General features: G+C 52.0%; 1 protein-coding gene across 1 annotated transcript; it reads right to left on the reverse strand.

The window, feature by feature from the left end:
* Nucleotides 1–728: 728 nt before the first annotated feature.
* Nucleotides 729–2,384, reverse strand: LOC130489831 (T-complex protein 1 subunit theta-like). Its single transcript, XM_056863626.1, has one exon. It carries the CDS (start codon nt 2,382–2,384, stop codon nt 729–731), a length of 1,656 nt encoding a protein of 551 aa, XP_056719604.1.
* Between the last annotated feature and the right edge of the window lie 12,734 nt (nt 2,385–15,118).

The following is a 15,118-nucleotide window of genomic DNA, read 5'->3' on the forward strand; positions in this document are numbered from 1 at the left end:
GCTCAAAGCTCTGAAGCGAAATGGATAACTCTGGGCCACAAGCCACCTAGCCTACCTCACAGGGATGTTTCGTGGACAAAATGGGAGCAGCTCCTGCATATGACCTCCTGAGCTAGTCGGAGGAAGGGCCAGATGCAATGGAAGTGACATCATCACCATCAACATGATTCTCTACCACCACACCGTGATGCTCCTTTCCTTCCTTCCTTCCTTCCTTCCTTCGGCCTGCCTCTTGCTCCATCCCCCCCTCCACATGTTGCAGGGCTGCAAGTGACCCATGCAGAACCAGGAAGTCGGGCCCCGGAATGACTCTTAGACCTTCCCGTCAGCACAGGAAAAAGTGAAAAAGCTGGGTGATCTCGGGCTAGTCACAGCTGTCTTAGAGCTCTCTCAGCCCCACCTACCTCACAGGGTGTCTGTTGTGGGGAAGAGAAGGCGATTATAAGCCAGTTTGAGTCTCCCTTAAGTGGTAGAGAAAGTCTGCATACAAAAACTAACTCTTCTTCTTCTTCTGATTAATTGGCAAATCATGCACCGCTCGTAGAATTCATTTTTTAAATGGCTCACGTCTCAGGTTCTGTGCAGAATCCCTGTTACCCACCTGCCTACCCATCCGGTCAGCAAGCGCTTAACCAAGATGGCTGAGCCCTTTTAGTGCAAATCAGAGACCTTAGAGACCAAGTCAACAACAGTGACTGTACTTTATTGAGAGGGTGGTCTTCCCCCCTTCATTCCAGTATATCCGACTCTTTGTCCCAGTTGGGGTTCTCCCCTCTGGGCTTGGGCCCCCCACTCTTCTTGGCCACCATGATCTCGCTGACACCCAGCAGCATGACCGTCACCTGGGTGGCGAGGGTGATGGCCCTGTGTTTGACCAATAAGGGATCCAGCAGGCCTTCCTTGATGGCGCTGATAGTCTCGGCTTCCTCAGCGACCAATTTGATGCCGGTGTTTTGCGTGCCCAGCTGGTGCTGAACCTCCATCTTGGCCATCACCTCGTTGACTGGCAGCCCAGCGTTTTCAGCCAGGATGGCCGGAAGCGTTTTCAAGGCTTGGGAGAATTCCAAGATGCCATATTGCTCGGATCCGGGATAGTACATCCCGAGAGTGCTGAGCCGCACCGATAGGGCCATCTCAGTGGCTCCAGAGCCGGGCAGGAGCCGCGGGTCGCTGCCCAAGACTTTGTAGACGCTGACTCCGTCATGGACGGCTTCTTCCAAGCAATCCAGCATCTCCTGGGTGGCTCCTCGGAGCACCACCGTGACCACAGGGCAAGCAGCCCCGTCTTGACTGAATATGACCACGCTGGTGCTGCCGATCTCGCTCATGTAGACGCGGCGGCAGTGCCCGATTGCTTCAGGAAGCGGGGGGACCAAACTGAGCAGGAGAGTGGCTCCCACCGCCCGGCATAGGCTCTGCAACTCCATGCGGGAACTCAGCCGCACCACCATGATCCTGTACTTGTTGGCATAGAAGAGCGCCATATCTTCTACCTTCCCTCCAACGACGATCGTGTTGACGCTGGCCATAGCGATGGTCTGAACACGATGCTCCATCAGTTTCTCTTCGTCGCCACCGAAGTCCTTCAGCTGTTCTGCGCTCTGGAAAATGGCGGTGCTCTTGGCTTCCAATCCAGCTGGGCCAAAGGGGCACGAGTAGACCGCGACGCGAGCCCTCTCGACCCGCTTGATGATCCCTTCAGCCTCTGTGCAGGTGACCACACCCTCCACGACGCGGGAATTGGCCACATCCCCTCCTGGGACTTTGCAGATACGGATGAATTCCGGGTTGAAGGGGGTGCCGGCATGGGGCAGCACCAAGACGCAGGCCTTGGCCACCAGCCTGGACAAGAACTTCTGGTGGCCAAAGATCTTGCTGCCCACAATGGTCTGCAGGACCCACCTCACCTCGTCCACGTCGTGTGGTTTCTTCAGGACGTGGCAGATGAGGCCGGGCAGCAGGCGCAGGGCTTCCTTGCAGGCCATCTCATAGCCGGCACGGATGTGGACCACCGGCAGGCCGGACCGCAGGAGCTTCTCTGCGTTCTCCAGCAAGGCCCCTGCCAGGAGGACGACGTAATTCGTGCCATCGCCCGTCTCTTCCTCTTGGGTTTCGGCAGCGGTGCGCAGCAGACAGGCCACAGGATTTTCCAGTTCCAGCTCGCGCAAAATGGTGGCAGCGTGGGAGGTGTGGAAGCTCTTGCCGAGATGGTTGACCACCAGTTTGTTACGGCCCATGGGGCCGTAACAGGTGCGCAGGGAGCGCACCAAAGCTTTGCAGGCTGTCAGGTTGCTGAAGAGGGTCTCCTGTAAGCCGGTGAAACATTTCATGCCCTCCTTGAGCATCTGAGGAAAGCCAGGGGCCATGGGCACGTGGGCAGCCATAGCCTGAGGTGGGTGGAGAGGGAGAGAGAGAGAGGGAGAGAAAGAGAATGGCCTTCAGTTAGGGTTGCCAGCTAGGGCTGCCAGCTCTAGGTTGGGAAATACCCAGAGATTTTTGGGGCGAAGCCTAAGGAGGGTGGCGTTTGGGAAGGGGACAGACTTCAATGCCATAGAGTCCAATTGCCAAAGTGGCCATTTTCTCCAGGTGAACTGATCTCTTTCAGCTGGAGATCAGTTATAATAGAAGATCTCCAGCTAGTACCTGGAGGTTGGCAACCCTCTGGCCTGGGAAATTTCTGGCGTTTTGGGAGCAGTGCCTATGGAGAAGGGATTTGGGGAGAGATTTTCCCAAGAATCTCTAAAGAGCTTGCCCACCAAAGCTGCCATGTTCTCCAGGGGAACCGGTCTGTAGTCTGGAGATCAGTTGTAATTCTGGGAGAACTCCAGGCGCCACCTGGATGTTGGCAACCCTACTCAGTGTCTGGAAGGATCATTGACAGTGGGAGTAGTCCTGAAGGTATTTATGGGACCCCAGACAAACATATGAATGACCCTGATTTGGAAAAAGAAAGGCATTGCTGATTAAAGATGCCACTTTCCCCCAACCAGCTCAGGTCTTTCCTGCCCTGTCTCAGTGGTCGTGGCTGGTTAGCTACGGCTTACCTTGGATTGCCAGCAAAGATCTGGAATTACAGCTGATCTCTAGACCACAGAGATCAGTTCTCCTAGAGAAAGCAGTTGCTTTGGAGGATGGACTGTCAGACGTGATACCCTCCCCAAACCCTGATTTTTTTTTCAGACTCCACCTCCAAATCTACAGGAATTTCCCAGCCCAGAGCTTACCAGGCTTAGCCTGTGTTAAGGGGCCCACGAAGACACAAAGTGGACTAGCAACACACCCGTATCTCCAAAGGTTATATTTTTCAAAAGTTTTTCAGCTTAAAACTGATTGGAAATCACGATCTCTAACCCGGAAGCTATTTTCCACCCCATCCCCAGGTGCCCAGAGGTAACCTACTAGAACAATGGAAGAAGAGGCCAATGAGTTATCCGACTTTGGCAGTCAAAGCAGCCGGTAAACGGCTCCTCCAGCTGGAGTGATGTCACAGTGGTGCATTCCGGTGGGGGGGGGGAGATCTCTCTTGCAAGCCTATAGCCCCCAGAGACCCATTCAAGAGGCACTTCTTGGAGGGTACAAATCTGGCAAGGGGCAGGGGCTACCCACAGCCCTACCCCACCTATTGCCAGTGGGCTCAAGGTGTGGAGACCATGTGCTAGGGTTGCCAGGTCCCTCTTCACCATCGGCGGGAAGTTTTTGGGGCGGAGCCTGAGAAGGGCGGGGTTTGGAGAGGGGAGGGACTTCAACGCCATAGAGTCCAATTGCCAAAGCGGCCATTTTCTCCAGGGGAACTGATCAGTTGTAATTAGGGTTGCCAACCTCCAGGTCACAGCAGAAGATCTCTTGCTATTACGACTGATCTCCAGCCGATAGAGATCAGTTCACCTGGAGAAAATGGCCGCTTTGGCACTTGGACATGGAAGTCCCTCCCCTCCCCAAACCCCGCCCTCCTCAGGTTCCACCCCAAAAACCTCCCGCCAGTGTTGAAGAGGGACCTGGCAACCCTAGTTATAATAGCAGGAGATCTCCAGCTATAACCTGGCGGTTGGCAACCCTACCATGTGCTCAGGATAGGATTGCCAGCTGTAGGAGTGCCCATGGGTGCCATGTTGGGGACCCCTGGTCTAAGTGCAAGTATCCAGGAGTTTCAGGATGCAAATATCGGGAAAGGCATTTTTTTCTGCCTGAAACCCTGCTGCCCAGCTAGAAGAGGAAAGGATGATCAAAACAGACCGCTGGTCTGACTTCCTAGGAGGCAGCTTCCAGTAAGCCTGCAACCTAAATGGAGCCATCCTCGAAACTGCCAGTGTTTTTGCCCTGGTTGAGTTAGTTGCTTGAAAGACAGGCTGCGCAGAAGAAGCCTGCCCTGACGTGTGTTTGTGAGACTCTGGGGCATTCTGCCGAAGGGCTGGCACAACCTCTGCTCACACCGTGCCCTCCACAGAACAATTCTCGCCGAATAAAACGACGTTCCACAAAGACACAGTTCAATCCCCATCACTCTCTCTTTCGCAGGCTGCTCAGACGGGCGGGCCAAACAGTCCTCAGGGCCGGGTACCGGGCTGTTTTGGCAGGAAAGCGCGGGATGCTTAGAAAGGCATAGCCGTGCCGTTTGCCTAATGATGCCCCTTGCGCAAAAGCCGTAATGGCTTCAGCTAAACATCCCTTAATTTATCCAGCCCACACGGCTCGCTCCACAGCAGCTGGACTGACGAGCCGCTGGGTTGGGAGATGGCAGCTGACCCGCCTTTTCAATGAGAAAGAGAGACACACACGTTTTGGTGCTGGCGTCTTGTGGGAACGTGCCCACCGTTTTCGGGAAAAGGTTAGAAGGAGGGACCCGAAGAGTGATTCTAAGGAGCTCCGCTATGGTGGGTCACCTCGCAAGATTTGAGAGAGGGAGGTACTCTGCATAGGGTTGCCAACCTCCAGGTGGAGCCTGGAGACTTCCCAGACTTACAACTGATCTCCAGATGAGTTCCCCTAGAAAAAAAGGCTGCTTTGGAGGGTGGAGTCTATGGCATTATGCCCTGCTGAAGTCCCTCCCCTCCACAAACCCCAGGCTTCGCCCCCAAATCTCCAGGAATGTCCCAGCTGGGAGTTGTCAGCCTTATGGGCAAGGCTTCAAAATGTTGCTGCCGCTGCTACTCCTTAAGAGATGGCCTACTGACACCCCCCTTCCTCCTCTGCTAAGCTGACACAGGGCTCAAACAGCCTGGGACTTGCTTTTATTTTCCCCCTTCCTTTCCAGATGTTGTTCTGATGTGTTTTTAATCTCTCCCCTCCATCCTTCCTAACCCCCAGGCCCTTTCCTCCCCCCCTTTCACGTGATAATGTCTTCGCCAGAGGCATAACCAAGGGTATTCTGGCTGTGATTTATAACAAAAAGGGTTTGGGGGGGTGAATAGGGTGTGTGTGTGGGGGGGGGGGGCAGACTGCTGTCCCCAGGGGGTCAGAGGGAATAATAATGATCTTGTTCTGGTAGTAGCAACATTGCCCCTAGAGGAACGGTAGTATTGAGACGGCTTTCTTGGCAGGGGTTCCTTGTTCCTTCCTTCCCCAGGCCCTGGTGAAATTATGCTGAAATTAGGATTGTTCAGATTATTTTTTTCAATAAAGAGAATATCCACATTAGAATGGAAATCTGCTTTGTCTTGAGTGATTTGTGCTTCACTGCTTCCCAGGTGCTGCAGGTGGGGAGAATTTTCCCGAGCATGACCCTGTGGTGTACTCTTCCTTCTCCAGGGATACGGCAACGCTGGCCCAATCCTGTAGTCCAGGCGTCCCTGACCTTTTTGAGCCTGCGGGCACCTTTGGAACTCTGATACTGGATGGTGGGATGGTTAAGGAGGGGACATTTTGGAGGACATTGAGTCATTGGGTCGCCATGAGTTGGAAGCAACTTGACGACGCTTAACACACCCAGATAATTCCAACTTCCAGCTGTTTAGAACTCGTGTGGAACATGGATAAAGGGACTGGTATGTAGATATGAAGGAACCCCATGGTAAGCTGCAGTACTGCAATCCAAGCTCTACTCACAACCTGAGTTCGATCCCGAGGGAAGTTGGTTTCAGGTAGTCGGCTCAAGGTTGACTCAGCCTTCCATCCTTCTGAGGTCGGTAAAATGAGTACCCAGCTTGCTGGTGGTAAAGGGAAGATGACTGGGAAAGGCACTGGCAAACCACCCCGTAAACAAAGTCTGCCTAGTAAACGTTGGGATGTGATGTCACCCCATGGGTCAGGAATGACCCGGTGCTTGCGCAGGGGACCTTTACCTTTATATAGATATGAAAGAAAGCATCACATTTTTATGATATAGTGGGAGTGGAAGGAAGGAGGACTTCCAGCCGCAGTAGAGCTCTTCAGAACGGTCAAGCAAAAAGCCCTTCAAATCCTGACCGAAACCACAAGCTCAAGAAAAGGGAACTGCAATTTATTGTTTTGATCTTGCCGTTTTAAGGCAGCCTCTTGCAATATAAACCTCATATGCCTGTGTCTCTTCAAGGGCAAGAGGTGTTGTAGCTGCACCAGGGGCTGGGGAAAATGGGCTATGTACAGATGCTTAAAGGTGAGGGGGACGCATCCTTGCCGGCGCATGCGAGACCCTCTTTGCTCCCCTTCTCTATCTCCCTATGCCTGAGAGAAGAATCCAGTTGGCATCTCATTAATAGCGACACCCGCGGCTCGCAGGTAGCAGAGCATCTTCAGTCCGCTGCCAGGAAGGTAGATTAGCTGGCTGTTTTGCCGGGTCTTATCGGCCCAGGAGCCGTCAGCGGGTCGGGATTATCAGCAGGCTCCCAGTGAGCCCTGTTATTAAGTCGCTATCTTCTGGTTGCCACCATGGGCTGCTCAGGCGGTGGCATGGCTTTGATCGACGGGAGCTGGCGACAAAGGGGACCACGGCAAAGGGGAGGAAATCACCGCCTCGTCACTGTGAAGAAGTGGCAATTAAAAGTGCGGGGGGGTGGGGGGTGGTGGACATGTTACCTCTGGGGGAGGGAGAGGGAATATATATCTTGAATGGATCACCAGCCACAAGACGGGACCAGGGGTAGAAAATGAGCTGGATTGTGATGCCAGGAAATGGGGAAGGCTTTGAGACTCTGGTTCTTTATGGCTGGCTCTCCCTTCTACAAGCAATTTCCTTTGAAAACGTACATTTTTCTTGTAATAACTGGCCTAAATGTGCAGTTTGAACAGATATTATGGGGGTGCAGAAACAAGCATACAAGCAATACCAGATTTGGTTCTTGTAGGTTATCCGGGCTGTGTAACCGTGGTCTTGGAATTTTCTTTCCTGACGTTTCGCCAGCAACTGTGGCAGGCATCTTCAGAGTAGTAACACTGAAGGACAGTGTCTCTCAGTGTCAAGGGTGTAGGAAGAGTAATATATAGTCAGAAAGGGGTTGGGTTTGAGCTGAGGTTTACTCAGCTCAAACCCAACCCCTTTCTGACTATATATTACTCTTCCTACACCCTTGACACTGAGAGACACTGTCCTTCAGTGTTACTACTCTGAAGATGCCTGCCACAGTTGCTGGCGAAACGTCAGGAAAGAAAATTCCAAGACCACGGTTACACAGCCCGGATAACCTACAAGAACCAATGAACTCTGACCGTGAAAGCCTTCGACAATAATACCAGATTTACCTAGGGCTGCCAACTCTGGGTTGGGAAATTCCTGGAGATTTGGGGATGGAACCTGGAGAGAACAGGATTTGGAGAGGGACCTCAGCAGGGTGTAATGCCACAGAGTCCATCCTCCAAAGCAACCATTTCCTCCAGGGGAACTGATCTCTGAAGTCTGGAGATCACCAGGCCCCACCTGGAGGTTGGCAACACTATTTCCAGCACTATCTGTCCTATATCTCCAAGGCTGCCACTCAATTCCTCCCCCCCCTGCCCAGCAAAAACCTAAAACAAATCTAGCTAGGGTTGTTTTTCTTTCTTTTAGGCTAGTTGACAGTGTTGTACCTGAGTAATCATACCCGCATCACATTCAGACATACACGCAAGCTACACACATAAGCTGCTTACAAGCAAAACCGCAGAAGCTGCTTCCCAGTGGCCCCCCTTTCCTTTCTCTTGCATACATTTCAAGGCAGTAACAAGTTAGCATGTATGCAAACACATTCCAATGTTTGATAACGTTTCCCCCCTCCCCTTTGTTAACTTTCGCTTCGCTCCGCGAAGAGAACGCTGTGAACTTTCTCAAGGAGACAAGCTCCATTCATTAATGTAGCAAGGCTCACACACGTGCTGAAGAAACTAATGACGTTGCATTGACAAGCTGAAATCGGATGTTAAGAAAATGTATCATTGTTGTACTGGAATGTCAAAAGTCTATATAATCTTTTGCTGTTGCCCTGCCTCGGTATGACAGGATTGCGGAGCTGTTTGCCTGGATCCTGGCTCACCCAGTTATGACCTCTTGGCCAATAAAGCAAGCTGTAATCAAACCAACCTCCTTCCCTCATTCTTTTATCGCACTCTATGAGAATGGGGGAGCACAACAACAGAAATATGTCTGTAGAAACTCCAATAGAAGGATCTGACATTTCACAGCGAAGTAGTTTGGACATATCCTTGGAGCAGTTTAGGATTTATTTCAGTGCTTTTGTGCTTAGGGGATCTGGAAGTGTTGGACTGCTGTGCTGTTCTTGGGTTGTTATTCTACAGTACTGTAACTTTGGATGGCTGTGCCATACAAATATATCTTGATTTTGTAATATGTATTGTACAATATTTGTTTAATGCCATAGAGTCCACCTTCCAAAGTGGCTATTTTCTGTCCGGTTGCAGCTGGAAGCAGGCCGTTCCCATAACAAATGCATGCTAGCAACCATCGTGCTGCTGAGAGTTGCCAGGGCTGCTAACCTCCAGGTTGGGCCTGGAGATCTCCCGGAATTGCAATGGATCTCCAGACTACAGAGCTCAGCCCCCCTGGAGAAAATGGCTGCTTTGGAGGGTGGACTCTGTGGCATCACTTCCCTCCCCAGGAAATCCACCTGACTTTCCAGAAATATCCCAGCCTGGAGCTGGCAAGCCCTATCAGGTCCGCTTTCCCTCAGCATGGGTGGGGACAGACAAGGCTGGGCTCGTCTGGCTGAACTCATCCGCCTCAGCACAGCCACAGTCGGCCATTGGCAAAGCACGCTAGGAGGGTTGCTAAAGCCATTGTGCAAAGCATGATGGGAGTGATGCTAGGACACGATAGGTATTGCTGCATTGTTTCCTTTTCATTATTATAATAAATTATATATATAAATTATATATATATATGTGTGTGTGTGTGTGTGTGTATGTATATATATAAATAATAAATATATATACACACACACACATATATATAAGTATTATTATAATATAGTAGCAGCCAAGACAGCCAGAGAAGAGATGCTCACTTCACTCTGGGGTACGACAATTGTTAATACATGAAGGGAAACTGTCTTTCTTTCTTTCTTTCTTTCTTTCTTTCTTTCTTTCTTTCTTTCTTTCTTTCTTTCTTTCTTTCTTTCTTTCTTTCTTTCTTTCTTTCCAACCCCCACCTGTGCTCAAACGTTGTCCAATGAGGTGGCGCCCTATCGATGAGTGACAGGCGTGCTCCCGCCTCCGCCTTTCAAAAACTCTCCTCCACCCCCTCCTCTGTGTGTCAGGAAGGCGGCGGAGTGATTGACGAGCGCTCAGCCTCCCTCGCGCCCATCGTCCCGCCCCTCACCTCCCACCAACTGTCGCTCTTAACCGCCCCGCCCCCCCCCACACACACTCTACCCGTCACTCGCGAGGCGGGAAGTCCCTCCCCGTCTCCCCGCCTCTTTTCCTCTCGCCTCTCCTTCCTCAAAGGCTCGAGCCCTCTTCGCCTGCCAGTCTCAAAGCGAGCGCTCCTCCCATCCACTAACGCTCCTCCGTTGAGGGTAAGCTCCGCCCATGCTGCATTCCTCGCCACGCGATTGGTTGGTTGGACGAGCTCGCGCTCTTCCCCCTCGGCGTCCCCGTTGATCCGTTGCCCGTAGAAACGTTGATGGGTGGGCGGGGCCTTGGAAGGGAACTTCGGTTCTTTTGAGTCGGAGGGGACAGGTGCGAATTTGGGGGCCCGGAAAAGTGGGGGGAGCCGGAGGCATCAACACGGGAAGGGGGAGACCCATTGCGGGCATTCAGGTGAGGGATGGGGGAGAGGCTGGGCACTGGGGGTTGCCACCTCCCGTTTGGAAATTCCTGGAGATTTGAGGGCGTGGAGCCTGCGGGAGGCCCTCAGCTGGGTACGATGCAACAGAGCTAGGGTTGCCAACCTCCAGGTGGTGGCTGGAAATCTCCCGCTATTACAACTGATCTCCAGGTGATAGAGATGAGTTCCCCTAGACAAAATGGCCACTTTGGCCATTGGACTCTACAGCATTGAAGTCCCTCCTCTCTCCAAACCCCGCCCTCCTTAGGCTCCACCCCCCAAAATCTCCCAGCAATTCCCAAGCCAGAGCTGGCAACCCTAAACAGAATCCTCCCTCCAATGGAGACATTTTCTCCTCCTGTAGTCTGGGAGACCAGTCGTAATTCCAGGAGGTCTCCAGGCCCCACCTGGAGGTTGGCAACCCTATGAGCACCTCTGGTAGTGCAGGTAAGGGGTGGTGGTGCAAGAGGGTGTGTCATGGGGCAAAGCAGCTGTCATAGGAGTAGGGTTGCCATCCTCCAGGTGGAAATCTGGAATTATAACTGATCTCCAGACGATTGAAGTTAGTTCCCCTGGGGAAAATGGCTGCCTTGGAGGGTGGACTGTATGGACTTATACCCCCACTGAGGTCCCTCCTCTCCCCAAACCCTGCCCTCCTCTGGCTCCACCCCCAAAACTTCCTGGAGTTTCCCAATCCAGAGTTGCAACCCTATTCCAGAACATAAGAAAGGCCCTGCTGGATCAGACCCAGGCCCATCAAGTCCAGCAGTCTGTTCACGCAGTGGCCAACCAGGTGCCTCTAGGAAGCCACAAACAAGACAAGTGCAGCAGCACCATCCTGCCTGTGTTCCACCACACCCAAAATAATAGGCATGCTCCTCTGATACTAGGGAGAATAGGTATGCAGCATGACTAGTATCCATTCTAACTAATAGCCATGAATACCCCTCTCCTCCATGAATATGTCCACTTCCCTCTTAAAGCCCTCCAAGCTGGCAGCCATCACCACATCCTGGGGCAGGGAGTTCCACAATTTAACAATGTGTTGTGTGAAAAAATACTTCCTTTTATCTGTTTTGAATCTCTCACCCTCCAGCTTTAGCAGATGACCCCGTGTTCTAGTATTATGGGAGAGGGAGAAAAACCTCTCCCTGTCCACTCCCTTCAAACCATGCATAATTTTATAGACCTCTATCATGTCTCTCCTCAGCTGCCTTCTTTCCAAGCTAAACAGCCCTAAGCGTCTTAACCGCTCCCCATAGGACAGTTGCTCTAGTCCCCTAATCATTTTGGTTGCTCTTTTCTGCACCTTCTCAAGCTCTGTAATATCCTTTTTTAGGTGTGGTGACCAGAACTGTACACAGTATTCCAAGTGTGGTCTCACCATAGATTTATACAAGGGCAGTATGATAGCAGCAGTTTTAGTCTCTATTCCTTGTCTAATTATGGCCAGCATGGAATTTGCCTTTTTTACAGCAGCCACACACTGGGTTGACACCTTCATTGAGCTATCCACTACCACCCCAAGAGGCAGCTGCAGCCCAACCAGATCACTTTTGTCTGAAGGCTGGCTCCCCTGGGGAAAATGGCTGCCTTGGGAGGGTGGACTGTATGGAGTTATACCCCACTATGGTTCCTCCCAACCTCAAATTCTGCCTTCTCCAGGCTCCAACCCCAGATATCTAGGGATTTCCCAACCTGGAGTTGGCAACTCGACATAGACAAGATCCAGCTGCCTATGCAAGCATGTATGTGCCTTTCCCACCTATCTATCTAGTCCCATGCTCTGAGGAGCTCAGGGTAGTGTATGTGGTTCTCTTTTCCTAGTTGGCCAGCCTCACAACAGCCCTGTGAGGTAGGTTAGGCTGCAAGAGAGTGGCTGGCCCAAGGCCACCCAGGGAGCTTCATGGCTGAGTGGAGATTTGAACCTGGGTCCCTCAGATCCTAGTCCAGCACTCCAACCACTATTCAACACTGGTTCTTTGGGCCATATGTGTGACAGTGAAGGGGTGGGCGGGAGAGGGGAAAGGTCCAGGGGGGTCCAAAACATGAGGCAGGGGAAAGTGAAGAGCTATAGGCAGACATGAAGGGGCACTTCAGTTGGGAAGGTGTCAAGAAAGGGGGCATAGGTTGCATGGGCAAGCTGGCAGGGGTGGTCTGAGTGCAGCCCTGTTAGGGCAAGGGTTGCGAATGATTGGCAGAGTAGCAAGCATGACGGCGATGGAGCGGGCAGGAGGTGACGGACAGCCGAAGAAAATGACTGTGCACCGCGGGTCTCCTAATGTCCTCGGTGGCTTTTACAGAATCCCAGTGCTGAAAGATGAGCACCCGACGGCGTGGCACACCCGGGGACAAAAAGGGGCGCCGGAGCGCTGGCCGCGCAGCCGCCGTCCCGACACCAAAGAGTGAAACTCCCTCAGAATCCCAGGCGGCCATCAACACTGAATATGCCGGTATTTCCACCCAAGCGTTTTAGTCCCGTTTCCTGGCCCCAGGCTGGGTGCTGCAAGCGGCCCTTTGTGCTCTGATGTCTCTGTGTGGCATGTTTGTCTTCTGTAGGCCCTTTAGGCATTGGGCTGGAAAGGAATCCACATTTTGCCCCGTGAAATTAAATTCTGGGCTGAATTCTGCAAAAGAAGTACAGGGGCCTCTAGGTTTGCATGGCATGATTATTTCTGCCTTGGCTGGCCACTGGGTACTCAAGTCCTCCTCGCACTCCTAGAAGTTCTCCTCTGCTCCAAGCTGTGGTATGAAAGTACACCAGCCGTTCCTCACATTCTCACATCAGCCTTTGCTGCCACGAAAGCTAAAACTCGCTGTGACAAAAAGATAAGAGGGAAGTCGTGCTTCTCAGGGTACTGATTTTGTGCCCATTATCAGGTTGCACACTTTTTCGTGGTGCGATCCCTGAACCACAGAATACACTCGCCTTAGATCAGTAGCAAGCAGGTTGTTCCCCACTTACCGTGTTGGGAAACCTTGAAGTCAAGATATGGATTTTCCTTCTGTGCTGGCTGCCCTTCTCCTCATGATCTGACTGCCCCCTTCTCTGATAATTGGCATAGCAGCAATTGCAGTCCACAGACTTCTGCCAACCCTGAGGAAAGGGGGATTCATCTGCAGGCACCTTTTACCTCCTTTCCCCCTCTGGCCTTGCCTAGAGCCATTTGCAAACATCGTCAAAAATTCCACGTTGTATAAAAGCCCGACATCCTGAATGTAGCTCAGCCACGTAGAGGGTATTTACCGGCTACATGAGAACTTTGGTGGGTTTCTGCCTTTGGAGGCCCATTCCATTGACAGCAATGTGGTGTGGGTAGAGATATTTATGTGGGCCTGATATTTATCCTCCCCACCCCCTTCCCCAGTTCCTGATGCAGCAGGTGATATGTGTGTGGCAGCAGGGCTTCGGCTTGCAGCCCTCCTTATCTAGATTGGGGTCATTGTTCGTGCAATCTGAATTATGCAGATGAAGAAAGGAAATGTATTTTTCTGCAATTTGCATAATTCTAGATTTTCTTTTATTAAAGTAACGTTTTCAGTATAAGGGGTAACAATAGTAAGGGGATACAAACAACAGGGCCAGAAGATACAGATAAGAATAAATTAATACGAAGAACCATAATTGTTCCTCCTGCATGAATCAAGGTTTGTTCTAACTGCAAAAGCGCATCACACCTTGAGAGGGGCCTGGGAGATCCGTGCAGCTGAACAGCAGGATGTTTCAGAGGAGGCCTCATGGGTGGCCGATTGCCCTTTCCTGAAAGAGGGAGTTTGGCCCATCCTTACCTTAGGCAGACCCTGTTTGGCCTAATTCTGATCTAAGCATCTGGGGGTTTTGTGAGTGGAGTGAGTCAGAGCTCCACTGCAAGACCTTTGTTTGTATTTCCTGCCTGCAGTTGCAGGAAAGAGCTGGAAGCTGTGCTGGAGGAGACGTCTCTTCCTCCCTTCTCGGTTTGAACCTTCTAGTATTTCCAGCCTCTTTCTTTTCAGAAAAGGCTCTTGAAGGCAACTTTTCCGCCCGAGCCGCGTATCCAAGCCAGGCCCGCGAGTCCCCCGCCATTGTCTTGCTTCAGCGTGTTACCACAGTAACCCATCGGGATTTCCAGCGGCAGCTCTTCAAAGCTCCAACTAGCTCTTGCGTCCTGGCAGTCATTGGTGCCTAATGGAACGTGCAGGAAGCCGGCGCTTCTCAGCCCCGCTACTCCAATCCAATCTGCCACAACAGGCGGGCAAGTGACATCTCCTGTCAGGCGGCTGAACGCTGTCTGAATTGGGAAGCGCAGCCGTGGTACGCACCCCGCGAGCCGAAGCCACAGGAGGGTTTTGTTCAGCGCAGGCAGGGAGTTTGATTGTGGACGACGGAACACGGGAGAGGCGGGGAGATGAAAGGGTGTGGAGAGAGACTACCAGGCTGAGGTCTGGGTGGGACCCCTCCTCAAGCATCACACTTCAAACGCAGGAGGGCTTTGCTCTCTGCCTGCCTGTCGGTCCCTCGGCCAGTTCTTCTGAATTGCAAGCTTGCCTTTTTATGTGAAATGTTTCTGTCTTCTGAAAGGCGGCAAACAGCACAATATATATTTCTGTGAAGAATCCTCCTCACTGAGTTCACAGATAAGAGTCATGAGTTGGAAGGCCCAGAGTAATATCCCAAGGCTCGGCTTTTTTCCCTCTGCCACCTGCAGTGGGCATGCATGGGTGTCTGGTGGAGTCTGATCTGGGAGGAAGAAGCTGAGATACAGTTAGGGCCAGGAAGGCTGTCAGAAGGTGCAGTCCTCCTGCTGATTGGCTGGATGGAAGTCCTTCTCTGGCCTCTGCAGTGAGAAGGTGGGGAAGCAGACGGTGACACACCCTTGCATTCAGCTCCTGCTTACTGTGTTCCAGCTGCTGATCGACACCGTCCGTTTCCTCCTACGAGGCACCTCTGAGGGAGGAGGTCATTTCCCATGG

Source organism: Euleptes europaea, chromosome 18 (assembly GCF_029931775.1).
Source record: "Euleptes europaea isolate rEulEur1 chromosome 18, rEulEur1.hap1, whole genome shotgun sequence".
Lineage (NCBI taxonomy): Eukaryota > Metazoa > Chordata > Lepidosauria > Squamata > Sphaerodactylidae > Euleptes > Euleptes europaea.

Bases quoted from the DNA above. Each gene is read 5' to 3' on its own strand.
- LOC130489831 (XM_056863626.1), bottom strand. From the start codon at position 2,384: ATGGCTGCCCACGTGCCCATGGCCCCTGGCTTTCCTCAGATGCTCAAG.